Source organism: Ascidia mentula, chromosome 5 (assembly GCF_947561715.1).
Source record: "Ascidia mentula chromosome 5, kaAscMent1.1, whole genome shotgun sequence".
NCBI classification, from domain to species: domain Eukaryota; kingdom Metazoa; phylum Chordata; class Ascidiacea; order Phlebobranchia; family Ascidiidae; genus Ascidia; species Ascidia mentula.
The window spans coordinates 9,970,204-9,996,737 of record NC_138570.1 but is presented as its reverse complement, the minus strand read 5'-3'; the positions used below and the strand labels follow the sequence as shown (position 1 = coordinate 9,996,737).

General features: G+C 45.9%; 1 protein-coding gene across 2 annotated transcripts; it reads left to right on the top strand.

Annotated features, from left to right (window-relative positions):
* The first annotated feature begins 455 nt into the window (after positions 1-455).
* On the top strand, positions 456-26,534 carry LOC145901447 (nuclear receptor subfamily 6 group A member 1-like). Of its 2 annotated transcripts, XM_082989137.1 has the most exons (12): positions 456-656; positions 1,009-1,113; positions 15,574-15,804; positions 16,118-16,173; positions 17,143-17,489; positions 17,939-18,025; positions 18,694-18,826; positions 18,957-19,059; positions 20,136-20,271; positions 21,272-21,393; positions 23,357-23,601; positions 23,888-26,534. In XM_082989137.1, the coding sequence occupies exons 1-12, from the start codon at positions 590-592 to the stop codon at positions 24,236-24,238; spliced, it is 1,983 nt and encodes a 660-aa protein (XP_082845263.1). In that variant the 5' UTR covers positions 456-589; the 3' UTR covers positions 24,239-26,534. The 2 variants fall into 2 exon arrangements, with proteins under 2 accessions (XP_082845263.1, XP_082845262.1); XM_082989136.1 differs by lacking the exons at positions 456-656; positions 1,009-1,113 and adding an exon at positions 13,410-13,826.

Here is a 26,534-nt window from a genome sequence, read left to right as displayed (position 1 = left end):
GGTAAATATTTCGTAAAAATATTACATTGACCAGAGTTGCCGTTACCGGAAGGTGGAGCTATTGAGACGGCTGAGTAAAAAAAACGTGAGTGTTGCTAAAGCGGAACTGGGCGAGTAAAAATGCAAGGCAAAGCTGACGTTCTGGTCGACTTCCAGAACTTGTTTGTTAGCAGCGTGTTAGTGCGTTGGTTTTCGTTATACTGGTTCTGTTGCCGCGCTTAACTTACTGTCATATGAGCTAACAACGTGTCGTGCATGAAAAGTAAGAGTATAGACGTTTTTTTTTACTTTTGGACAAGTAAGTTATGTTATCAAATGATAAATCAAACTTGCTATTGGCCTAATTGCATGTAGAGCTTTAAGGTCCCATATAATATTGCCGGTGGGCTGTACCATTGTAGTTTACGTTCACTAAATACAACGAAACTGAAATGCGTTTTTCTCCATGCAGGCTAGTTTATAGCTATGAGCATGTAGTTCAGTATAAATTAATCTACAACAAAGATTGACTTACCTCAAAATTTCTACCTCAAAACTTAATCCTCATCACGTTCCCACTGCTTCTACTTCTGTTGTATAAATAACTGGCATGGATATGGCAATCTTTAACCCTGGCTACAGCTATCAGGATGTAAATGGAGCAGTTGACATGTCAAGTAAGTAACAGGACAGCCCCATTTGTTTCATTCTGCCTTATAACAATTAAGTTTCTTGTCTTGTAATGTGCTATGAAGTTTTGCTTTTATGTAAACTAAGTCTTACTTTTGGTAATACTATCGCGGTAAACTTCACACTAAAGTTTACTTGGAAAATTGAATATCTGTTATTTGCTGGGTAGCACAAACATATTGGTGATTCCCAACCATCTGTTCAGATCATATTTCAAAGACCTTCCTGTGGCATTGGTATATTTCCAAGAACAGCAAAAACCTCTAAGCTATTGTTGATTTATCTTGAATAAGTCTTGTGTGAAACAATGATAAGCAGTAAATAACTTTTTGTGTGCAGGGTTTACATGGCAGCCACATGGAAGTCACATCAACACACCTGCAGGTTCAAATGACACATCCTCACCACAGAACAACCATGAAATAAACAACAATATGTTTACAGGTTAGTTTTATCTGGGGACATTTTAAGTTGCATGGTTTCAAACATTTACTGCATGACCTTTCAATAAAAGCTACACAGTTTGTTTATATTACCGAAGAAAATTTGTACAAATGAAAGAAGTGTATGAAAGGCACTGGTTTCATGTTTATCACAAGGCTTAACACTGGTGCCATACATGCAGCAGTCGACTAAGCTATCCTTGGAACTGTGGTTAAACATTGTTTAATGATTACCTAAATACCACTCGGACTTACACTTGATGTGTGCACAAGCTTGTTTTCAAACAAGGTGTTTTGCTGAAAGTGCCGCAGAGTCATTTTAGGAACACAACAAGTAGAATGGGTTATTTTTCAAACACAGTTAATTATCCCACAAGTTAAGATTAAAAAATGATATTGATAGAAGTAACAACTTGACTGAACCAGCTAACATTTTCTTCATTGTACATAATGTTCTGAAAATATACTTGCTATGGTGTCTAGTTACACATTTCCTCTCCTCCGTAAACTGCTTTTCTCTCATGTGTTCTGCATGGACAGGAGTTTTTGTTTAAATCTAGTGGGTAAAACAAAATATAGCCCGAAAAATTGTAAACCATATAAGTATATGCATTATGTTGGAATACATTTGTAAAACTTTCTGCTTATATGACGTTAATGTTGATCTTCCAATACAAACGTGTATATATTGCTCGTTGTCCTATCTTGCATGTTTACATGAAAAGTCATAACCTTGCAACACCCCAACATTCCATTCATGACCCCACTGTTCCTTAACAGAAGCTCATTTCAAATCAAGCATCTTTTGTGTTGAGCCCGGGCTATCGTTCAGGTCAATAGCCAAAGCGTGGGCATGGCAAGAACAATGGTCTTGTGGAATGATGTTGCTTTCCCAGTGTGACCTACACTTCATACCCAATAGCCAGTTTATGTTTTTCCTTCCTGCGTGTTGATCGACATGGGTACATCATTTATGCAGTGATAAATGAAAGGCTAAAGCTAGGCTAAATTGAAAAGCCTGGTAAAAAACGTAACAGGTTTATTATGTGCTTCTTTGCTGGTCAGTTATGTTCAGGAATCATGTAATTGTCTTTTGTGCAAAAAAAACTGTCTGGTGCATTTTAGTCCAAATGATAGCGCTTTCTGTTTTGTGTTTGCGTTTTAAAGCTCAATTACCGTTGACGTTTGGAGGTTTCCTCTAAATATGGCGAACGGAGTGGTTTTGTGACCGTCCAGTTTCGCGAGCCACAAGAAGGCCGAGAATGCGCTTGATTCCATGCAGGCGAGTTACGCGCCATTAGCGAATGAAGCTGTCGACCAGCGTTTGTTCAATTTGGATGACTTCTCGTGTATACGGTTTCGCATTGCAGTCAAACTTTTTGGCCAAGCGTCCAGTTTGTTTATCGTGCCTGCATGGACTAGAGCGTGCACCACCCTTGACACATTTGACGTACGCATCCTCGTTCGATAAAGGCAGTCATCCCACATGAACTACGGACGTGCTTGATGGCCATTAATAGGCGCCAATCACCATAGTGTGACAAGATCGCCTTGACAATTGCGTTGAACTTACGCTTCTTAATGCAGTATCGTCGGGGATTATTGCTGACTCTCGCCGTAGGGAGTTCCGCACTCCCTCTGTGGACGTGTCGCCCGCACAGTCCCCACGCGCGTCCACCCTAATCGAATGATAACTTGAATTCGATTGGGGGTTAAATCAGGTTTGCCGCTACGATGCCTTAATTTGTGGCGCCCACAAAGGGTGCGCAAGTAAGTAAATCTCGCCGTGGTTTCTGAATCCCAGGGGCTATGATGGTGCTAGTCCGATTAGCACCAACCTCGTTGCATCCAAAGCGACAAACGCCTCGTGAAAAGGTTACCAGTGGTCAGTGATACCCTGACAGTTCGGACGAGTCTTCATACCTTTCGGGATGACAGCTTCTTCGCACTTATCCTTTCGTAAACTGTACCACCTCGATTGGCACGGGATGTGGGTGTCACAGCAAGATTACTTCAAAACTGGGCGGGCTGTTTGCTATATCTTTTCACTGACATTTTAATGAGAGTGGGTCAACACTATTTACAAGCGGACACAGGCAACCAGGGTGTTCCTCGACCTTTGTGTCTGTGTTCATTTAAATATGAAACAAAAAGGAATTCTTGTGAAATCATGCGTTCGTAATATTGTACCAGTGAAAAAACAGGGAAGTGTGTTGAACACGAACGTTGAAAGTGTTAAACATCTAATAAAGATTATTTTTTTGTTAATTGCATCAGTTGCTAGTAATAAAATTACTTATTACATTTTCAATTACCAAACCCTCATTGCCAGATACGCCCGAATTCCTGTGTAACGTCGCTCCCTTTTAAGTACAAAAAATAGGCAAAAATTAATGTGGACCTATCCGAATTTGGATCGTGGCGGTTTCTTTTCAGCACTGTCCGTGATCTTGCTTTCAAACATTAAATGAACTGACTTCCGTTCTGCCACATGCGCTGAATGAAATTTCCTCCTTTGTTATTTCGTGTGATCAGCGCGTGTTGGCAGATTGTTAAACCTCGTGTTAAAGCTGGCGGTTGACGGAGCGACTTGTACCGTTATACGAACCAGTTTTGTGGCAATGTAACGTACCGCGTGCGCAAGGCAGCGCGAAACAGGGGCAAGGCTTCCTGAATTCTGAGCATTTGCGGACAGTGTGGCGCCTGCATGTACTGGCCATTTTGCGGTTTCTCGTTCCTGTACCCACTAGCCTTCAGTCGTTTCGCTTCGGTCACGGGAACGTCGCGTTCGATGTCGCAAATGACAAGATTCGACTGGAAAACGTGGTCGACTGACCTCCCCAACCCCTTCTGTCAGTTTCCTTTCTTCAACGGCAACGCTTGCTCCTGAGCAAATGGGAATTTTGGCGAAGTATGACGTCACTACCAAACTATTCTTGAGCGGTTCAAATTCGAACGAGCGCCACAAAAGCGTCAACGGTTCCATCGCGCGAGCGATCGTCGACATGGAATCCAAGGAACGATCCGTGGTTCTCTTTGTCTTTATTGAAACGACAACTTCAATGCGTGAAATCGTATGCCGGGTGTCGCGCTGGCGAGAAAGCCGCCGCTATCGAGTTACCAATGATTAAAGGCATCCACGGCCCTAATGTACGACACAATACACACAAAACAAGCGACGGCAATCTATTTGTCGATAGAAAGTTCCCAGGACCAGTGTCTAGCCTAAAAAGCGTGGATGATTGGGGCCGTTAACCGCAGTCGGCGTCCGATGCTAACGGCAATGAATGGAGTTGGTTTCCTATGTCCAAGGCCCCTCTATTCATAACCAGTGCAACGTGCTACACTTACGCAACTACAACGGAACTTGAACCTACCATGTTGAGTAACGGGTGTAAAACAGACAAGCGGTGCTCAATGGAACGAACTGTTGTAAAAAAAATATTTTTTGTTCGTAGAGAATGGCGGGTCTCTGCAAACTTTGCGCACCTTCCTTTGCCCGGTACTGACCACATAATACGTGTCAACCCGTTGAAAAAGGGCGCTCGTTATGGTGTTAGAAAATGTGCTGACCAGTGCACTGATCACACACGGGGCCAGAACAAACAACGTGAAGTTCGCTGCGTGCCATTTCGCACTGCCTCCGCCCCCCGTGTAGTGTGAAGTGGGTGTTTTTCTTTGCCCTGCGGCATTAAACCTGTTATTGAAGTGGCCACTTCGCAGCGTTGGGCCTCGACGGATTCAGAAAACGCACGATTTCAAATCCACGCCGCTGAACGAGAACCAACGAAAGGGCGCAGCTGGTCGGTTGTCCAGTTCGCGGCGGGCAAACATCGGACGCAGGCAAACAATAGGAACGCATACCACCCCCTCGGCCTCTGACATGATAAACCTGGTATTGAATGACTATGTTGAGCAACTCGGCCAGCTCCCATCCGCTTTGAGGGCAACTGACCTTACGCTGGCCAAACGACAGTGAAAAACAGAGGGAATTGTTTACGAGCTCGGCCGTTGGTCCTCTTCAGGTTGCGCTCGCTTTTGTTTGAACTGCGCCGCAGATCCCTTCCAATGATCCCGGATCGGATATTTATTGCTAATGTTGGTTTACCAAAGCTGTACAAGTGCAGAGGTTGAACTTCACTTCACCAGGAAAACGCATTGTTATAAAATAACAGGGACGCCTGTTTCGTATTTGCTGCCTAGCGACAAATACGTTTTTCGTGCCCATTAGGATTCCTGAAAGCACTTGAGGTGTGAGTTATGTTCTGTTTTTTTCCAATCCGCACACAGCGATTGTGTTGTAAATAAATTTTTCCCATTCCATTGGGGATCGCAACCGACTTTGTGTTCGCCGCGAAACGGGCTGTCAACCTTAGTCACGCAAAAGGAACCCACCTTGGTAATGGGCGTATAATTTTCAGTAATTTGTTTTTCCCCTTTCTTTCTTTCTTCAGCGTCCAGTGCGCGCGGTGCCCTATTGATCGCTCCAATGAGTCACACTGACCCGCGTTGCCCCACCCCTCGTTGCCCACTGGCACTGCTTATCTCGTTGCCCGCGAGCGCTTTCGTTGCTTTAAACGACCCTCACCCACGCGCTCCTCCGCGGCACTATCTTTTTGCGCGTGCGCTCGTGCAACGGAAACATGACCAAGGTCAATATTCAGAGCCCGCGCGTGGTCGCGCCTGGGTGAGTGACCGATGCCCGAGGCCGTTCGCGTTGTCGAAAACAAGTGCTCGTGGCGGCTTGAGAGCGCCCCGCGTGGTTGTCCACCCGTTCTGTTGCGTCATTATTGCTTGTTTTTCGCTATCGCGGGCTTGCCTCGGCGTGGCCGTGACGTTGTTTACGCCGATGACTTCTTCCCTTGTTCTCGACTCTCGTGTATGTGCGGTAGGCTTAGTCACATGTTTGTTGAAAAAATGTGTTTTCGTCGCGAGGGTCTTTACTCAGGTTATAGTGTCGACTGTGTGGTCAGGTTCTCGCCCCGGGAGGAGGGGTATCTGTTCCGCGGCGCCCGTTTTGTTTCTGGGCGAGTGTGACAGGCAAAGGTGAAGGTGCAGTGGCATGCGGTTGCCGGTTCAAAGGTGTCGCCCACATGCGAAAGTCTTTAGTGGCGATCAATTATTGATGACAGCGTGTGAGGGGAATACTGCAAATGAACCGAAATTAGGGCCGGAAATCTAGTGGAGATGTTTTTCTTTTGGACAGTAGTTAGTGTTTGGAAAAGAGCACGCGTACAGAAGGATAAGGAATTGTCAAGACCCCGAGAAAGTGAATTTTGTTGATTCTACTGAAACAGAAGCGTGAATGTCAATTGAAGTCAGGGAAAACTGTACTTTCAGTTGCCGCATGCAAATAAATCAAATTAAACTTACGTTTGCCACCAGCGTCCATTCATATTTATGTTAATTAAAAGCGAAGCGGAATTATAAGCAAATATTTGGTTAGTTCTATTCAAAACCGTGACTTGGAAGGTTGGAAAGTCGTTTAAGCAATTGTTGCGCCTTTGTAGTTATCGTGCATTTTACCACGTGTTTATCATTTCAATGCACATCGTGTAATTATAACAGTGAGCAGCTTTCAAGTGAGTATAATCTACCTAGTTTTGTTGTATCTGAACTCGGTTGAATAAGTTAGGCAACGAAAAACGGGTATGGCATAAATGTCATGTCAGTAGTTCTGATGAGATTAACGTTGCTACGCCGCAGATGTTACTGGTTTATATCAGATTTCAAGTTCACATTCAACAATAAAAAGCAAATAACGAGCATTGCCGTAGTTCTTTGGAAAAATGTGATATCACTGCTTGTTCCTTGGGGAACGAAGGATTTGCGCATTGATTTTACGTCGCTTGAATGGACGTTAATGGAGTTAATCGTACACTTAGCTTTGAGTCAGACCTCGAGCAGAATATCGATCTTATGCCGAAAAATTTAACAAATAATCTGTACGAATCTTTTTGTCTCGCGATTTACTGGGGGAAAAATGTACAGTTTGTCGTCTTGTCCAGTGTACGAAATACATTGAGAATCACGAGAGTAATGAGCGTGTATAAAAATCCATTGAGTACGCCTACGTATTTCATAACGTCTTTGTCAAAAACTTCCACCACTTTTCCGTGGAAATCTCACCGCACTCCCGAATGGCCGAGTATCGACCGTTCGTCGGGCTTAAGAGCGTGTCCGGAGCCACGTAACATCGGGAGAAAAACCTCAGGCCGCGTTGTAAGTTCACAAATGCGACCCAGATATTCGTCGTAGGGCAGGTGCTCGTGCCCCACTTACGGACGGGTCGGGGGAGTTCGTTCATCCCTGATGCGTTCCTTGTGTCTGAGTCACGACAGCCAGTTGTAATCCGGTGTCCACGACGTCCCAACCGGCGACGCAACGGTGCCGCAGCAACTAGAGCGAGGCCGTCGGCCATTTTCGTCGGGTTTAAACGGATTGAGGAAAATCATTGCCTGTCGCCGGTTTACATAAATCAAGGCAAATTCCGTTTGTGGAAACAGCGTTGCTACATTTGTGTCATGTCTGCTTGCAGTTCTTATGAATCGGTACTCGGTTGCCCGTGGCCTTTAAGAAATGTGGCCTTTCAACATTACGCTGTTTCTTGGAGTTCTCGTGCTTCGTTCATGGGCATAATTGTTTCTTAGTAATACCAGGCATCGATCGATGTTCTTCTGTGCATTGTTTATGTCGCCATATGTAGTTTATATCGCCATACGATTTAATTGGACGCGGTTTTCAAAATAATTGAAATCTTTGTTGTTTAACGTGACGTTCATCCATTAAGCCGCACATTCAAGACTAGTGAACGCGGCGGTTTCTTTTGTGTCCACCAATGAGTTGTGGACGTTTCGTGCGCGATTCCGTCCCAATCGTCTTTGTTGTTCCGTGCCATCGACGACGGGGAGCAGAAACGTGACTCCCGGCTTCAATTCACAAAATCGCGTTACTCAGAACCCAATTAGACCAAGACAAGGCAGTGAAGCGTAAGCTGCGTGTCGGTGGTGCGACATCCAATGGCTTTCCTGCTTCGCGAGGCGCGCGGCAGGGATTCTGTTCCAGGCTGCGTGGCGGTCAAGCGAGTTCGTACTGCGGCGTGCGTCTCCTGGTCGAGCTTATTCCCAACTGGACGGTGCGCGGCTGCCCTTCCGCCTCTCGCCAACCTCGTGGAAATGTCGGGTTCACCAAGGTCCGCGCGACTTGCTTCCAAAAAGCAAACACGAAAGGCGACGCACGCACTCGAAAAGTGTGTCACCCGCGCACTAGCCCTTCGGTTTCCCGCTGTACGGTCGTCCGCCGACGGCCGCATTTTCACGGCGATAAAGCCCCGGACTCGGTAACGAGGTGACGTCACACTCTGCTGCTTGGCCTGTCCACCATTTTCTTTCATCTCTTCCGATGGCCCATGACTTGCCGCCCGCGCCACTGTGTGAATCAGGCGAGCTGGAATGTTGGGAAGAGTTCCGTGCACACTTGGATCTGCGCTACTCACGTCACTGGCTGTCCAGTCGGCGAAATATGTCAGAATCCCTGGTTCAAGAGCTTTGCTCTTCCAACATTAGTCATTTAAGTTACATTACTCACGCTTGCTTTGTGTTTGTCACTGACGAAGTTTGTCTTCTCTGTTTGCTTACTGACGTTCTTCCGGTCAAGGTAATTGTTTTCAGCGAGTTATTCCTTCTTGTTTCGCCATGTGGGAGTGCAACAGGTACGGCAATTTGTGGTCAAACGAAAGCTGTGCATATAATGTGTGAATAATGATATAATTTGAGAGACAAATATATGTGCGTGTAGTTCAATCTCATTACGGGATCAGAAATAAAAGAGAAACGGCATGTTTCCATCTATCTATGAAAAGTTTAATTATCGCTAAATTACATAAGAAAATAGGCGCAGAAATGATTTCTTCGGAACCCATTGTGTTTTAGTTCACCTAAATTTCACTAAGCAATGTCTTCCACACAAAAACCGTGGAAAACGTCAAATAAATTACTGTTACCAAATCTGACGTCCTTTCATGTAAAGCACAATTAATGTTCATGTGGTCAAAAATATTCAATCTTGTTGTTAGTACGTAGCGGAAGTGGACATTTCATCACGTCATGAGCCGCAGTCTACGTACAACGTTCACTCTGTACCGCTTGCATGTTTACTACTACACCGATCTCTTTCATTGGTCGACTACAGCGATGCGCAAACAAATCCGCGTAACGTTAATCATCGTTTGTTAAATTCGCGCCCGTGCATCAAGTTCCATGCGCCCCGTGTAGCTGGAGTCACCGCGCGAAAATGGCGTATGCAAACACAAACAGAGGATTGTCGAAACTCAAAAGGCATGTTAGCTTAAATCAAACATTAAAAATGTGAAATATTGTCAAGGTTTACTTGCGGTAAATCGGTTCCGATGCGCAAAGGTCACTGGTTGTTGACAACGACCGCAATGTGAGTCATGGTTGTGGCATTTTGTCAAGAATGAACGCCTTTTGTGTTTTTTTGGTATCACTGGCGCTCCAGGTGAGAGAGGTACGCCAGAATACCCTACCGCAAGGTGTCGCTATATGGTCGCGTTTTTTTGAAAACCCTGGTGTTTTAAACATGGTAACTCGAAAGCCGGAATAGCACAATGTTACTATTTATAGGGAACCCAGTTGGAGTTTTTCTCATTACAAAGCGGTATACCCAAGGGTTAATAGGGCAACAAGTTAGTGTGAAGTTTTTTCGGTTATGGTGAAAGCTTGCCAGCTTGTTACTGTCAGGAAAACTTAGACACGGTCAGAATCGCTGAACTCATTGTAAGGGCAGAAGTTTAAAAATATATTGTAATGCTCCATAAAGTCAACGTAATCACTGCTCTCGTATTCATCACCCTCAGAGCAACGCTTGCGCCACGCTTTGCAGAGCAATTGACACACGTTCGTCAGATTGTGTGACAGCGGCACGTTGTGGGGACGCATGACAGGTATCAGTCATCGTTGACGCTTCGTGTCGGACCGATGTCGCGGATCATTCGGGTTCGTGAAAACGCCCGGGCCATCCTCGAATACGTAACAATCGTAGGATGTTAAATTGTGTATTCGCAATTACCTAGCGATGGGACATCACCCCGCTTTGCATGTACGTTGGTTGGTGCAGTTTAGTGGGTTTTTTTTGGCGAGGTCGCTGCCTCTGTTGTTGGTGGCTATGTTAACTGTAGACAGTACACTATTTCGACTTTACTCGTTTCATTTTTGCGTATGGTAACTTTGCAGTCGCCGTGAAGCTAATTTAAGTCCCTAATAATTTAATGTTACATCATATTTTTGTCGTTCTCTCTGCAAATCAAAACACAGATGTAAACAGTTCACTCGTTTAACAAAGTGATGGCCATTTTTGCTTTAAGTCACCAATTTAGAGTGAAAAGGAAGCATGTGGGAGCAACCTAAAAGGCCAGACCGTAAAGGCTTAGCGAGCACGAGCGTTTCTTTGGCAACGGATGTGATCGCTCCCACGCCTGAAATCCAACTCCTCTCATCTCGTTTTGTCGCTCTGGGCGAGTCGACGCTATGCAATATGTATTGGTTTCTATACAGTAAGCTAATTGGCGGAAATTGAACGTCGCAGGGTCTTGATGACTCACGGTAAAATAACATACCGCGGTTGTTTATTGGGCCTGTAAAGCCCACAGTCGTCGGTTTTGTTGTTTTCCCGGAGCTCGACCTTGTTTTGGGGAGTTTTTAGCCTTCCTGTCTCGCGGCGGATGGAAGTTGCGCAGTGTTCCGTCATGCGTCGTTGTCGAGTGCTCTATATCTGTTGCCTGTGCGGAACCTGCTGCTAGGATGTTTTCGCCCCTCATTTTTCCCTGTGCTGCCGTCGATAGTAGAGAAAAACAGAGTATATGTGCAGATGTTACTGCTCATCCGCTATTACTGGCTTAATTAGAAGAGCATATAAACAGAAGCGCACTTTTGAACTTAAAAGCGCTTACTGAGGTCGAGTGGTGGTCAGGTGTGTTGTTATTTCAGTATGCGTTGACCTCGATTGAAGACCATTGGTAATTGTGTATTGCGGCCTCATGCCATGCGCATAATTCGGAATTCATCGCTTCGGTCTCTTCAATCAACAATCGAGGCCATTCAACGCGTGTCTCGTGTATTGTAAGCTTATGAACCGCACATTTGTTGCGGTTAAGTCTTAACCTCATTTTTAACTGTTCGCCATGGATCGACAAAGCAGCGTTTCGGACAGCTTGTCATACCGGATCAACCACTGGCTCATTAGTTAGAACACAGCCAGATAGATATTGTTCGTTGCTGACAGCATAGGAAACGATTTCGGAAACTTTGAGCGACGCACCATGTTGTCTGAGCTTAAGACAATCATCGAGCATTTTATGGTAACAATGCCGACGATTAGATAGGTCGGCAGTATGAATGTTTGTTACAGGACAATTCATAGCATATGAATAAACAGCTGTATTTAGTGTGTCGTGGCGTGGCAATTATGTGCTCTCGTAGTTGGTTTGAAGCAACTGTCCAGTGGGGTAGCTCCCTTGAAACATGACTCACCACTCACAACATAGAGGTCGTTTTTCTCCGTCTTCGTGCGTGCGTTGCGATGAACTGCTCAGCCCTATTTCGTTTCCGACCAGGAAGCGAGGCGTCATCTTTCACGTTGATGCCGCCCCTTCGTTGCATATGTAGTGTGCAGGCATCCTACCACTGTCCGTAAGAAACAGACAATTCCATACGATTTTCTTCGTGTGCTTCGCTATTGCTCGTTTAGACATTTAGTTTATATTGGCGTTTTTATTGGTTTCAAAACCAGATTTAAAAAAGATAAAGAATATGCGGACAACGTATGGTGTGCCCACTAGACGTCGCTAGTGTGTCGACCATGCACTTGACCAGCACTTTCCACATGTCGTCGAGATCATTTTGTAAAACAAAAACCATTCTATTACCGTATTCGTTTAATGTCAAGTCGTAAAGTTAACCGCCCGATCGTTAGGGTTCAAAATTTTGCCCCAAGCGCAGGGAACCTTGCGCCCGGCGCATTGTGTATACCAAAGGTGCTCATTAATTACCCGTTTATTTCGCCTAAGAGGCGCTATCAGCTATTGTGCGCACGATTGTATGAAGAGTGGCCAGGGACACGCCAATGCCGCCCTATTGTGCGCTTGGTAATTGACCTCTAGTGCTCGGGAAAGGGACGCATAAATTATGATGGCGCCTTTCCTCGCCGAATTCAGGGTTTGCAAATCGTGAAATGCATGCCATTGACGTCGTGAAATGCTATGCGAAAACCTACCTAAGAGATCCAACGGGAATGTTCCGCTTTCTCAGGCCATATTTTAGGTTTTGATTGATGTGATGGAACAAATGGTAATTATTGCGCGCCTGTTCCAGGTACCTCGACTTTGGAAAGTACCACGACGTTCAGTGTTAGTGTTGGTGGAAACATCATTCGCGTTGCATGGTGCATGATAGGAACGCGAGGTCGCAAGCGTGTAGGGCGAGGTGACAAACGGCTTCCGCTCGGCTTCTGGCAGTATGCTCACCCGCTCGTTGTTTTGGGTCGTATTTTTTAAGCGCCTCCATCTTAACCGCAAGACCAACAAATTCGGACACAGCGCGGATTGCAAACCTCAGGTGGCTTGCGATTATTTTCCTGCATTTGCGGCATGAAGGAGTGTTACCATTGAACCCGCAGACTATGGGTGGACAAAACGGGCTGTAGCGAAGATTAGGGACGACCGCACAAGCTGGACCGGGGATTGCTGAACTAGTCATCGCTTTGTGGTGATGGCGTAAAAAAATGCATTGTTGCCTTGTTGTCAATATGTTCGCAACCAGAGCAGATGCAGATGCTCACCAGGCCGTGGAGTCAAGTGTCCCCGTGTTAGTTGGTTAGTTAGTAATTCAGCTCAGGAAGCCCATACGTGAGTCGTTGGTGAGGGGCCGTGCTGGCCGCGTTCGTTCGCCTACAAGAATTAAACAAAACGTCGCAGTCACGACTTCTTTCTCACTCCGCGGTGACGCGCGCGCGCGCCCTCGGTTAATGACAAACAATTAGCGCAGAGCCGCACGCGGGACAGTGCAACTGGCCGCGCTTGTGGTCAGTCGAGCAAGTGCTGATTAATATGCGTTGGAGGCTGAACAGTTAGTTCACATTTAATGACAATGGAGGACAGAAGCTAAAGCAGTATATAACGGTAGAATAATTTCCAGAAAAGTTAAAAGAATTGTTTGTTTTTGCATTACACCCTGTGTTAGAATTTGTTGTATCGTAATGTCAAATTTTCTACGTCGCAGGATCTGTGCTTTAAAATATTGTAGCGACTATTTTGGCTTGGTAAGGAATCTGCGTAAAACCACTGACAATCCAGAAAATAGGTAAATCGAAGTCGGTGCCCGTCGCTTGAAAGAATGAGTTTAGATCTGAGCCGGCATCGCATGGAGGGCATAAGCGGCCTCTCGCTCATGTCCCCACCTCAGCGCTCTTACTTGGACAAGATCATGAAGAACCAAGATTCGATGCCCGACATCGCCATGAGCATTTCCAACATGCAAAACTCTCCCGGCCTTCCGCCGCTTATGCGCTCGGGCCTTGGTATGTCTAACTTAGGCAACTTGAACGCGTATGGTGGACCCTATGCGTTCGTGCCAAGTTCAAACGGCGTCATGTCGCCGAAGTCACCACCTAACCAGATTTTCGATGGCATTGACCGCAAAGGTAGGAGACTTGTGACACTTTTGTAACCTCTCTGTGGGCTGAAATGCCCTGACGGTAAATATCAAAGCGAAAGGACAGTCAGACTATTTATGGGTAACATATACTGTTTGCGTGCAATGTGCACGCGTATGTAAATAAAGCGCATCGATGTGTCGATTTGCGCAGTATGTTGTTAGTAGCACCAGCAAACCCGTTAACGTTAATGGCAGCGATTTTCCTGCGAATAACCCCGGTATTAATCATACCTGGGCGCGTGTGTGGTCAATTTTATTCGACCTGTGGCCCGGATGGTTTCGGACTAATTGCAATCCTATGTCAGGTCTAAGCGTTACCCTGGATTGGTCACGGGAACCTGTTGGCGCGATGAGCCAGCTACGGTTGCGTAACGTGTCAGGTTCGTGTTGGTGTGTTGGGCAAGTCCGATGACGTCACGCCCTCCGCCAACATCACTTCCGGCGGGCAATCACGTGACGTGTCCGCCCACACGTCGAACGGTTTTTGTTTGTTGGTATCGGTTGAGGTGTACTGCGTTGAACCCAGGAAATTCGTTATGGTAATAATAAAAACTGTAGCGTGGGATTTCACCTGACCGCACCTAAAAGGGAAGTTTACGTGACCTTCTCGGTGTGCGCATAGAGCTTGATTAGAGACTATTAGGTAGGTCAACCCACGAACCTTTGTTAAATCATTTTTAATGTAAATGTCGAATCTGCTTGTATTGAACTATAAGCAGAGGCCGAAAACCCCAAAACTGTGGTAATAGTGTAACGATTAAACGCCCAGTTCGATTGCGTTTGAACGCAATGTGACCCGCTCGAATTCATTTCTCGGTCGTTATCGGCTGCCACGCCGGGCGCTGTGTTAACGACTGTGACAAAACGGACTGATCAATATGTGCTAGTTTTTGCCGTATCTGTACTTTGCCTCCTTCAGAGTAAAGTCTGGCTGTGAGTTGCCTTGCGTTGACGTACATAGCGTGGATGGACGCCAGTATCATTGACGACGCCGGATGGTCTGTCGCTTCGCCCTTTTGCGTTCTTTAACATCCTTGCGCCAAGACGAGGGGCGTGACAGACAATAAGCGATCCGGTCTGAGTAACCATATTCCTCCTAGCCTGCAGTGCATGACTTTGGTTTCAACACGGTGTTAAAAATTTGCATTTTAACCAATATCGTTTACTGTCGTTTCCGCCTCGTGGCAGTGACTAAGGGTCGTGGAGACAGTACAATAAGATAATAGCGACTTACACCCTGGCGGCACAATTAAAGCAGAAGTGTTTTTTTGTTACTCATCTTGGAAGATCGCTGGGAGTTTTTTGAAAACCTGCTTTACTATTGCGTGACAGGACCTCAAGCGCACACAATCGGCGGAAGTGGGGTTCGTCCTTTATTCATGATCACTGTTCGCCGCTGGTCAGCCCCTGGTTTTGAGGACGCACGGGGGAAAGTCCGCCTTTGTGTATTTTAGGAGAAAGCGTGCACAGAAAGTGGCGGCCGCTACATTTGCAGTTGCTTGCCGTTGTGACATTTTCCGCCCAAATGACTTGCAAATTACTCGACTGGAATGACCGAAATCGCGCCAAACCAAGCAATTTTGCGTACGACACATTGTAACGCGAATCAACATTAAATAACGTTTCTAATATATTTCCACACCATTACTCTCCCATACCAGGAAATATTGTTTAATGCAAGTTAGTGTGTTTTTCTCATGGATGTTTAACCCGTTCCTTTATTATTATTACAGAGGACGGCAAAGAGGTGAAGAGCTGCCTGATCTGCGGCGACAAGGCCACGGGCCTTCACTACGGCATCATATCTTGTGAAGGCTGCAAGGGTTTCTTCAAGCGGAGTATATGCAACAAGCGCGTGTACAGATGTACGCGGAGCAAAAACTGTGTCATGTCGCGAAAACAACGCAACCGATGTCAGTTTTGTCGCTTGCTCAAGTGCTTGCAAATGGGAATGAATCGCAAAGGTTAGTCCATGGACGTATTCGTGGTGTATTAGCGCGTTATACACACAATTATTGAATCACTTTTCTTCCTTGCCAAGTTTAAAGAAGTATGTCGGCCGTGGTCGGTAAAACTGATCATGGACTCCATTGTTTGCTTTTAAGGCTTACTGTTACAAATTCTTGTTAATCAAATACCACCACTGAAGAATTCCCAGCCTTTGTGTCTTTAGCAGTTGTGATTTTCTCGCTTGTAATGCGACACACTCGTTATATTGTTTTTGTGGCGTGATCAAACACTTTGAAACTAACCTTGTCCCATTGTGCATTTTCACAGCGATCCGCGAAGATGGAATGCCTGGTGGAAGAAACAAAAGCATTGGCCCTGTCCAGGTAAATGGAATTTATTGCCTATTTCGTTGGACAAAGCCTCGCATATGGCTTTGGATGACTGTCGGATGTTACAATGGAAATTCCAGCGCCAATGGTCTCAACTTCATCCGGAGATTCGTCTCCTCGTTGGTGCAATTTCGCTTCGTTTCCCTATATAACGTTTTTTGGTTTCTATTTCGGTTTGAGGTAGACGCGGTTCAAACGGGGCAGCTTTGAAAATGTGGGCTGTGTTGACCGTATGGTGTAACGCGCCGTTGTAACTTCCTTGCACTACTTCCCGATTGCTTACAGGCAGTGGCCCGTCTCCCAGAACCAACACTGAAAAAGGGCTTCTTATAAAATGTACTAAAAAAGGGCTATTAATAATGATGTACGTTGTTGTCCGTTTTGGTCACCAAAGTGTATATTACCGTCTTCCTCAAACTACTGTTTGTGATACCTCAAGCAAACGCATCGCATCCGCTGTAGCAAACGTCGCCGTTTGGCCTTTGTCTTAATTACGAAGCAGCCTTGCCGGTTCGACAGGAAGTGGCTGCGTGAGCTTACGGGTCTTGCGTAGCAGTCGTAGGGCAACCGTGCACGTCCAGCGCTTAGTTTCTCATCTCACGAGCGGCCGTATCCAATTTCGCGCAATCCACTGCCATAAGCGACGCAACTCAAAAAAAAACGAACGGCCCAGCCGGTGTGACAGTTACGCGGCATGCGGGATGCGTGGGCTCTTGTAACCCACGCTGGACACTGTTGTTTTAACGTTATGGATTTTTTTCGCGCTTTTTTTATTGCAATTTGCCAAAGCCTCGTCATAGAAACCACCTACTCGCGGGTAGCCGTATTTACTCCGGTCGTTGAAATAGTACTTACATATGGTGGTGGTGTGTGAGTAAGTGGTGTGTGGCATGGAAATATTTGCACCCGCGCGTTTCCCAAAGAAGAACCCCGCTTGATTACCGCTCATCTTCCCAAACGCAGATATCGGATGAGGAGATCGAGCGAATACTTTCGGGCAAAGATTTCGAAGACGAGGAGAAGCAACAACAGCAACAACACCAGCAGCAGATGGCAATGAACATGGACCACTCCAACAATCCCTTCCCATCCCTCACTCACGGCAACCATCCTGGTTTTCTCCCCTACCTACCCCAGGGCTCTGTGAATCAAAACGCGGCAAACGCGATTAACGCGAGTACGGCGTCGTCCCCGATGATGAACGGCTTCCGCGGACCGAATGCCTCCCCAATGGCTGCGCGCAACTTGCTTGGAGGTGCTACAGCTCAGTCGCAGTTCGTGCCCCCAATGCCTCCCGGCATTCAGTTAAGGTAGGCTTACATACGCGGAAAAGAGTTCCTGTTGTTTAGATAATATAAGGCCAAGTTTAAGGCCGTAAGGAGCCTCTACTGCTTCAAAAATAAACGATTTTGTTGAAATAACTCCCATTACCGTGCATTAAAACCAAATGCATGTCGCTGTGGTTGTTTGCAACCTTGAGGAAGTCTGAGTTGTGATAATACCGGTCGTTAGACTGATTTTTCATTGACATTTTCTCTGCCATTTGCTGCGACCCTAATGGACCTTTTCGCGCCACACAAACACGTATCTCACATTTGAGCCAGAATAAAATGCCGCCCCAGCATTCAAAAGACAGTGACTCGCACCCAACGCCATATTTTATTTTGCAAATTAGGTATCGTTCATTTGTTTGTTTGGCCGGCACAACGCAATGTTTTACCGTGTTTCGCTTCCTAACATTATTTTATACTTTGCGCAGAGACAACTCTTACTACCCTGCAATGGCTGGGTATCAACTACCTCCACATCTGAGTCAATATACAATGCAACAAAGCCAAACGGCCAAGTAAGTTCCCAAATCCTTTTTAGCGCACGCCAATCTTTTAAAACCGGGCTCGTTGCAACGACCGCATTCGTGTACCCAGAAAAGAAACTGTTTGTTGACTAAAAACGCCGTTTCTGTGTAATTAAAGGTCGGTGTAACATGGGTGGTTGGCTTGTTATGAGCTGACCACAGGATGTTGGACTGGACCTGTCACATTGACTTCCTACCGATAACGAGTCCTTCTTGTCGTCAGCTGCTCTTGTGTTTTTTTTTCGCTAAACGTAACGCCTCTAATAATCATGACCAACTGCGTGCGGTATGTTTTCGCTTTCGATTGTAATGGAAAGATTGACGTCTTCAATTTTTGTTAATCACAGCATTTTTTGTTATATGTCGACTTGCTTTATTTGCTAATATTCAAAGTCTTTATTTCAAAAAAAACAAAGAGTTGACCATGAAAACGACAACTTGATGTTGATTTGTTTTCAGAGTTTGTAACTCACGGATTGTAAATGGAAATGTTGACGGCTGCAATAGTTTGATAAAATAACTATCATTATTCACGAACAAAACCTTTCCAATCGTAGTAATTCGTGTGTTACAAACTCTGATCGTATTTGTGAAAGAATTATTCCATAGTTCTTGGAATAGTGACATGAAATTTTCTTACTTTTATTTCCTTTTTGAAGGGATCGATCACCCGAACATACATCTGAACTTACCAGCGGCAATCTGGTTGAACAACTCGTGATGGCTGAAGACATTGAGGCCCTGTCTTCAATTAACGTTGATCAGCTGCCCAAAGAGGGGCCAATTTCAAAGGCAAGACTATATCGAAAGCATTTTTTCTTCTTTTTGTTAATCACAGCATTTTTTGTAAAATGTCGTCTTGTTTTATTTGCTAATATTCAAAATCTTACAAATCAAATCAACATCATGTTGTCGTTTTCAGGGTCAACTCTTTGGTTTTCTCTGCAAGGTCGCCGATGAAATGCTCTACCGACAAATAGTTTGGATCAAAAAGCTGCCGTTTTTCGACAGTATCTCCATCAAAGGCGAGTCGCGCGATAGATTTGCGAGTGTTTTTTTTATGCATGTCTCATGTGGCGACCAACGGTCTCAAAACTCCACTGTAGGTGCCATGCGATCCGACTCCGCTCTTTCCTTTAGGTTTCCCAAAAATGCGCTTCGTAACAATTGATAGAAACTGTTTCCGAAACGTGGGGGGAGCCATTTTTCCGTTCCAGCAGCATGGGATGGGCAGAAAGGGTAGTGTTGTATTTCGGTTTTGGTTATTTTTGGCAGATGATAACACAAGCGTTTCCAAACATAAATATTCTCAATGCGGTTTGGTCGCAAACTTCCCGATGGCATTCGCGCCGTTTGCATGCAAATTCACAAACAACCATTATTTGAAGCCATCTCCGGCGAAGAGTGGCATTTTCTCTCCTGTCTCGTGTTGCCATTTTCCATCATAGTTTGCAACTGCAATTCACTGGTGGATGAAGGTGATCGCTAAGTCATTCAAACATCCATAATATCCATAACCGGTTTAAACCGGTTCAAATCGCGCAAACGGTTCTGAACTTTCCAACGGCCTCGGAGTTACCACCACCTCCGCTTTGCACCCAGTTCCACTCTTTTATTGGTTTTGAATATACATTGCGTGTTTTCGTGTGGTGCACTCAACCTGGCGCCGACTGACAGTTGCTAATTAGTCATTTCCAAAGCGGGCGATTAGTTAACGCCTTCGACTGCGTTTACATGCAGTAGATCACGTTCACGTGAACAAGAGATACAATGGCCGAACTGCGACACGTAATAATAGTTTAAATTAACGTTAGGATTTAGTGTTGGATTTCGAGGTCATTTGCCCAAAATCTTAATAAATACCGGTTTGAGATATTTGGGAGGCCGTATCAGTCATATTTTTGGATTGAGCAAAAATGTCCGAAAAAGTTTAAATTTGTCAAAAAGTTTTACATCTCTAAAAAGTGTGAATTGCTACTGTAAATATGTGTATGCTGTTCGAATGTGTTGCAGTCATCCATGTCAAAATAAAAATTGCCACACGTGTACATCAATTTCCGATTTACCCTTTCACGATTTAAACTCGTTTTTCCACATGCAGATCACACAACGCTGCTGAGCACTACATGGGCAGAGATCATTTTGCTGGCCGCATTGTGCGTTCACGAAGAACAACTTTTCGGCGATTTGGCGGACATCACATCAAGATATATTCCGGACAGCGAGGAGCTTTCACGGTGAGTGGCGATGGTTTTTAACGAACAAAAGAATCCAAAATAACGAAAGTCCATGTGGTGTTTTCACGACAAAACCCAAGTATAAAGTTGTTGCTGAGGTCAAACAAGAGCCGTAACACAACGGTCGGATCACGCAAGAAACTTAATGCTCATGGCGCACTGGCAAGTTAAATGAGTTACGGAAACGCCACTGTCTATTTGCACATTCACGAACCCGTGGTGCACCAGACCTCCTTGCCGTGCCACGAGGTTGAAAAACAATGAACGCGGAACTTGCGATTTTCAATGACTTTCGCCTGCTCTTCCTCGCATGCTTAACCTTGCACGAGTTCCCGGTCTTCGCGTTCGTAACGGTTAAAGTGCGGATGTGCAATGGCTCGCTGCCATGGGGGAAACTTCCAAAGCGTGTGCGAAAACCTCATTACAGATGACACGCGGTTTCCCGCGCACCGGGAAACGCCATTGTCACTCCTTCCACAGCGTGTGGATCGCTTGAGCGATGGTCCACTGCTTCCACGCTCCCGTTTTCATGAGCTTGGTTTTAGGTAACTCCGCAGCGGATGTCATTAATCTTGCACATTGCGTTGTGTAGCCACCACTATACTTGATTGCGTTGGACACAAACGTCCGCTGGACACCGAAATACGGCCGGGGATGGTATTACAGCCATAGAAGTGGGCACCCAACAGTGTTAATTAATTTAAGGGATATTAGTTACATGCTCCAGTCCTTCATTTAAGGATGTTGATACGCTGTTATAGCCTGTGTGGAGTTGCATACGTTTATTTTTTGAATGTTAACGAAAACGTTGCGCCACGTGAAGCAAGGAGCTTTAAAGAAACTTAGTTGGATTTTAACACAACTACTCATCGTTCTGCGTTATCATCAACGTGGATTTACAAATGCTAGTTCGCGTCAGAGACTTTGTTTACTTTAAATTACTGGTGATACATTCAACTATGCGACTCATCGCGTTATGTAACGACCGTTCATTTCACAGGTTTACTGATTACGAGATGGAGATCCTGGAGAGAATGACCTATCTTTACCAGAAGTTCTCTCACCTGCGCATCGATAAGGAGGAATACGTCATCATGAAAGTCATCAACTTTCTCAACCAAGGTAAGCTTGCGCCTCCCGTGGCTGTGTCTTCCTGTGTAAGCCATTTGACCCGTGACGGCATTAGTCAGTCGTCCACACACACACCGAATCACACCCTATACGCGAGGGCAAAGGCAGAAAGGGTTTGAAATCTAAAGCCTATTACTGTTGTCAGAGGCGTTCGGTTCCGCAAGAGGGAAAACCGGTGACTCACTGTCCTTTACACAATAATGCGCTGTTGTTTGTTGCATTGCCAAACGGCAACATGCGCTTTTTCCGGAACTACCACTGTACGTCAGCAGTGTTACAAGGCCTGCTGATCGGCAACGAACTGCTCTTTTAGTGACACCTACCTTGTTCTGACCCAATTTACTGCGAACAACTTGTGGTTTAGCATAAATTTTGTCGTAAACTCTTTCGAGTCGGACCTGGCATCGCTTGGCGCGGTTTCGTTTCCGTTGCATTTAATTTCAGTTTTAAGAGCAAAGGCAAAGGCCAAGACAACAGCCAAACAATGCTTCGTCATTGCTGACAATCTGATGTCGGCCACGTAGCTCACGATCTGCCCCACCCCAGTCTCTTCTGGGTGATAACGATATATTCATTTGTCACGTCATCTCATTACCAGACGTTTCGAAACGATTAGATCACGTGCAAACGATGGTACAATGACCATCTCAGGCGTTAGCTTACTTTTTAATTACCCGTTGAGTTGGCTCAAAAAGGTCATGACATCTTGAATTTCAATGCATCCAGAATTGGTATTCAGGGCGCATGTACAGTAGGACATTCGTAATTCACAAAAATTTGATACTTCACAATCAGTTGTGCTTTCTTTGAAAGTAGCAAATGCCAATTGTTGACCTATACGTGATGTCTATGTTCGTTAATCGCCGGTCCTCTTAGTGTCCAGCGATAAGGGTGGTCATACCCAAACCCACATGTACATCGGGTTGCACCGTCTTTCGTGATGTAGCTAAAATTATGTTTTCAATGTAAAAACGCGATCCGCCACCTTTCCTCTGCGCTCAAGTTCCAGCCCGACTACTATTATAACATCGCCACCATATTCGGTTGCGCGTCGCATACGGAAACGCACTTCTTGGAAACCGGACGGGTCTGCGGAGGCCGATTATAATCAAGAAAGAAGCTGTCGATTTGTGACGCGGCCACGCTTCCTAGAAGTTAAAATTCATGCTGCGACAGGCGGGACCTCGGCCAAGATGTGCTCTGGCCTTGCGCGGCCACGCGTCGCGCCCCTCTGACTCCTGACATGCACTCGTGCATTGCCCAATGCCTGCCGACTCATTGTTTCGGCGAAGGGAGTCCGCCGTGGGCTTACCCGGCCCCCGTTTAAGCAAAATTAAACGAAATTGAAAAGGTCGGTTTAAATTTATCTATGCTTTTCTGCCAACGTTGTGCTGTAGTTGAAGATTAAGTAGACGTCACGGGGCGTGACGTGAGCGAACTTGGGCGGTTGCCTTGTGTAGTCATATCACAGGTGCACTTTTACTCCGAAATTAGTGACTGGCCCCGTGATGCGATTCGTATATCGCATCACCCATATTTGGGTGAACTTTAGTGTGCGGTTACATTTCGGTAACGTTTGCTTCTCCCCATTTTAAAACATAGACTACATAACAATGCAAGCTAGTCGGTCCGTAATATTGGTATACCCTTTGAGCCTTCGATAATTTGCATCAGGCTATGTTCGTGTTCTTGCGAACGCATTAACTACCACGAAAGTTAATAAGTCGCGTCAAAGAATGTTAGAAACAGCATGTGCAATCCCAAGCCCCAGCACGATATTGCTGTTCATTAACGGAGGAAGCGTCGTTCCTGACAATAGCAAATATCAAAAGTTCGTGCAACAGTTTTTAGCCATTGCCCTACTCTTTGTTGTTCTTATCGCAATCCACGCAGAGCCAGTGACGCTTTCTCCACGAAACAAAGTGCGCAAGTCATTACGTTTATTTTCTCGCAGATATCAAAGGTCTGGAAGAGGTTGAGCGTGTGGAGGACATCAACAAGCGCTACTGGTACGCCTGCCAGCGGTACACTGAGATGCGAGCCCTTGAACGCTCGGTCGATCAACGGGGTATGAACGGCAGTGCTGCAGCGAACGGAGCTCAACGCTTCCGTGACCTTATGCTGTGCTTGCCTGAGATTCGCTTCGTGGCCGGCAAAATGCTCAACACCGACGTAGCCAAGTTGCCTCTTCTTTTCAAGGTAATTTCCAGCACGCCCGGGCCATTGTTGGTGCAGGAACCAAGATATGACCGCAGATTACTTACGCCAGGAGGGCAACCCAGTGACAATGAGTAGGCAAAAACGAAGGATGTAGACTGCTGAAAATCAGCTTGTTCCGCGTGTTATATTTGTTGTTGGCAAACCGGAATAATGGGAATAGACAGGAACGAATTATTTTGTGATTGATTATAATCAGCTACATGCAATTTGAAAAACATTGCCTTGTAAATACTTAGCCGCCTAAACCCTTTCTTCCTCTCTTCAGGCAATTCTGCACACATGCAAACTGCAAAAGGTGCAATCGACTCAACTTGCAGCGGCTCAGCGTGACCTGGAAGGCTCATCGCCTCCACCGTCGCCCACCTCGTCACCCCCGCAAGCTCAGCGTCTCACAGCCCTTCGCGAAGATGATAAAATGGCCGCCGCTGTCACAATGCTTGATCTGACTCACCGACAGCACGAGCACGGAGCTCTGGGGCTCCACCACGGCAGTAGCGGATCGATTGGACCACCATCGACCACGTCGACGGCCTCTAGTGGACAGATGGTGGTGACTGGCTCTCCATCTTCAAGTCACGGCCGTAGTAGTCGTGACAGCACGTCTGAGTCGACTTAAAACGCTTAAGTGAGGTCGAAAGTGCTATTGCGACGCATGACTCCACTACGACAAAGTTTCCATGGATCCGCTACAAACTGACAGCGAAAAAACCTGTGTGTAGTTTTGCCGTTTTATATGCAACCCTGATACTCACAACATGTTCGCCAGCAAACTGACAGCAACAGTAGCCATAGCAGCATAGCGCTCGTACCTCCTAAAGCATACTTGCGGCGTCTCCCTCTAACGGGCGTGTCCGTGTAAAACGGCTGCAAATACTGTGACAGCAAAACTTCTACCTCTATCTCCGCCGACATGTGCCTCGCTTTCAACTCCCAACGGAGCCTCTCGCCACCACCTTTTCACCCATAAAGCCTTCCCATGCGCTTGCTATTTGGCGCACTTTATGCTTAGAGGCGGGTATTCATTCTGTGTAACAGCGACAGCGTCCGCCACAATCGCAAAAGGCGTTATGTTCCTCTGCGTTAAAACATGGAATGACAATCGTTCTCACATGACGACGACGAAACTCATCGATGCAGCGTGTCTATATGTTTTTGTGTACAGCGTATTTATGAGCCGAACCAAGTGTTCAGACTCGCGTCTTTTCGCGTATATTCTTCAGGTAAAGGAGCCCGTACTGTGTGCAGCCACTTCTTCACATACAACATTATTGGCAGAGGTCGTCACAAGCACGATTTTTCCCACTTTTTGCTCGCTTCTGTCGCCGGCAGTGGCGACTCATAAGTGCGCATCGCTGGCTGTTTCTTGTTATCGCCGCTTACATACTCAGGGGTCCATAAGCTTGTGCAAGATATCATCTGCGATCGATAAAATAACTTCCTTTTGTGTTTTCGCGACGCGGGACTCTTATTCAACGTGTAAATATACATATATATCTCTGCAGATTGCGCGGTGTGACGCCTGTCTTTGTTGGTAGATTTGCTCCTGCGTGGATAATTATGCTTGAGCTGTATAGCCGTAGCCCATCTCAGCGATGTACTGAATATCTTATGTGTGCGTGTGTCCATTTCTGTGTGTTATAAATAAGTGTGTGTGTATTTTTGTCGCCAATATCTTTTCCGTCAAAGTGTTGTATCGAGACTTGGGATGTGGACGACGTACTTTTCTATCCAATATCGCGGGCGGATTGCTTTGCGAATTTGTTTGATTGCCGCCTTTTTCAGCTTCCGTGTGGCTGAATACCCTATTCCAGCCCCGTTGTGCCCTTGGTTTGTAAATCTGTTTGCGTCGTAGCCTCATAACGCCTTGTGCCGACCCTGTTTTGGCAACAAATCGATTTTTTTTGCTCTGGCTAAATGCTTTTTAATTCCCAACGGTCTGCGTTTCTTCAACGGAAAAACCTGTGCCCTAATGTTCAACCGGTTGCTTTGCCTCCGCCCATCGCCTGTGACTAAAGCCTCAACGTCTTCATTGGGTCTAACCTACATTAATGCCGTTGCCGGTTAAATTTCGTCGCTTTTTGCATTTTTTTATTTGCCGTTTTTTTCACATGTCGTAAAAACCGGGACCAAAAAAGTTTGATACCTTTCTATTTCGTCAACATGATTCCAGCCGGTTCCACAACATCTAGCTCCCGATCCCCAAACCTCAGTTACGTCTATCTCTGCACAGTATCTTCCCGGCCTTCGATGCTGTACGCTTGACTCTTAACTCAGGTTCATGCACATCGCCTATTACTTTTGCGTTTGTCCCCCACCCTGTGTGAATATATCGCGTGTCCAATCAGCCCTTCGCGCTTGCCGCAAGCGCTTAATTATCTTATCGCTCCCTGCACATGATACCTCAAATTCTGCATTGTTATTCCACGCCGGCCCGGTGGCATCCCATACCGCATGAATGGCGCCTTTAAATCCTTACTTTCCGCGCTACCTCAAAAAGTGGGCCACGACGTTTGTGTTTTTGCGCGTGTTTCTGTTTCACATCTGTCATTTTTTCTGTCGCCCCTTTTCTTTTTCTACATCCGAAACTGAGTCGAATCAAGATGCGGACGAGAAAGATTCCGTCCGTGTGACCGTTGTTAATGTACCCAGAAGTAAACCCAACTGTCCGTTCGTTTTTTCGTGTGTACGTGTGCGTGTTTCCTTGTGTGATCGTGCGAGCGCGTAACGCCGCGACGTCCCACCCAGAAGGTTGTGTTTTTGTTCGCTCACCCCTCCCTTATTTTCGGACGACCGTTTCCTTTTTGTCTTTCGGCGCCCAAAGCAACACAAACCGATACCAAAGATATTTTCGCCAGTGCTGATGATAATGATTGTGTTCGCCTGGGTTTGCGAATAAATCGCGCGCACCTCCC

Excerpts from the sequence above, each read along its gene's own strand:
- LOC145901447 (XM_082989136.1), top strand. The coding sequence starts at position 13,520 with ATGAGTTTAGATCTGAGCCGGCATCGCATGGAGGGCATAAGCGGCCTC. Across the intron at positions 16,174-17,142 it reads AAAGCATTGGCCCTGTCCAG|ATATCGGATGAGGAGATCGA; the intron begins GTAAATGGAATT and ends TCCCAAACGCAG. Across the intron at positions 18,827-18,956 it reads AAGAGGGGCCAATTTCAAAG|GGTCAACTCTTTGGTTTTCT; the intron begins GCAAGACTATAT and ends TGTCGTTTTCAG.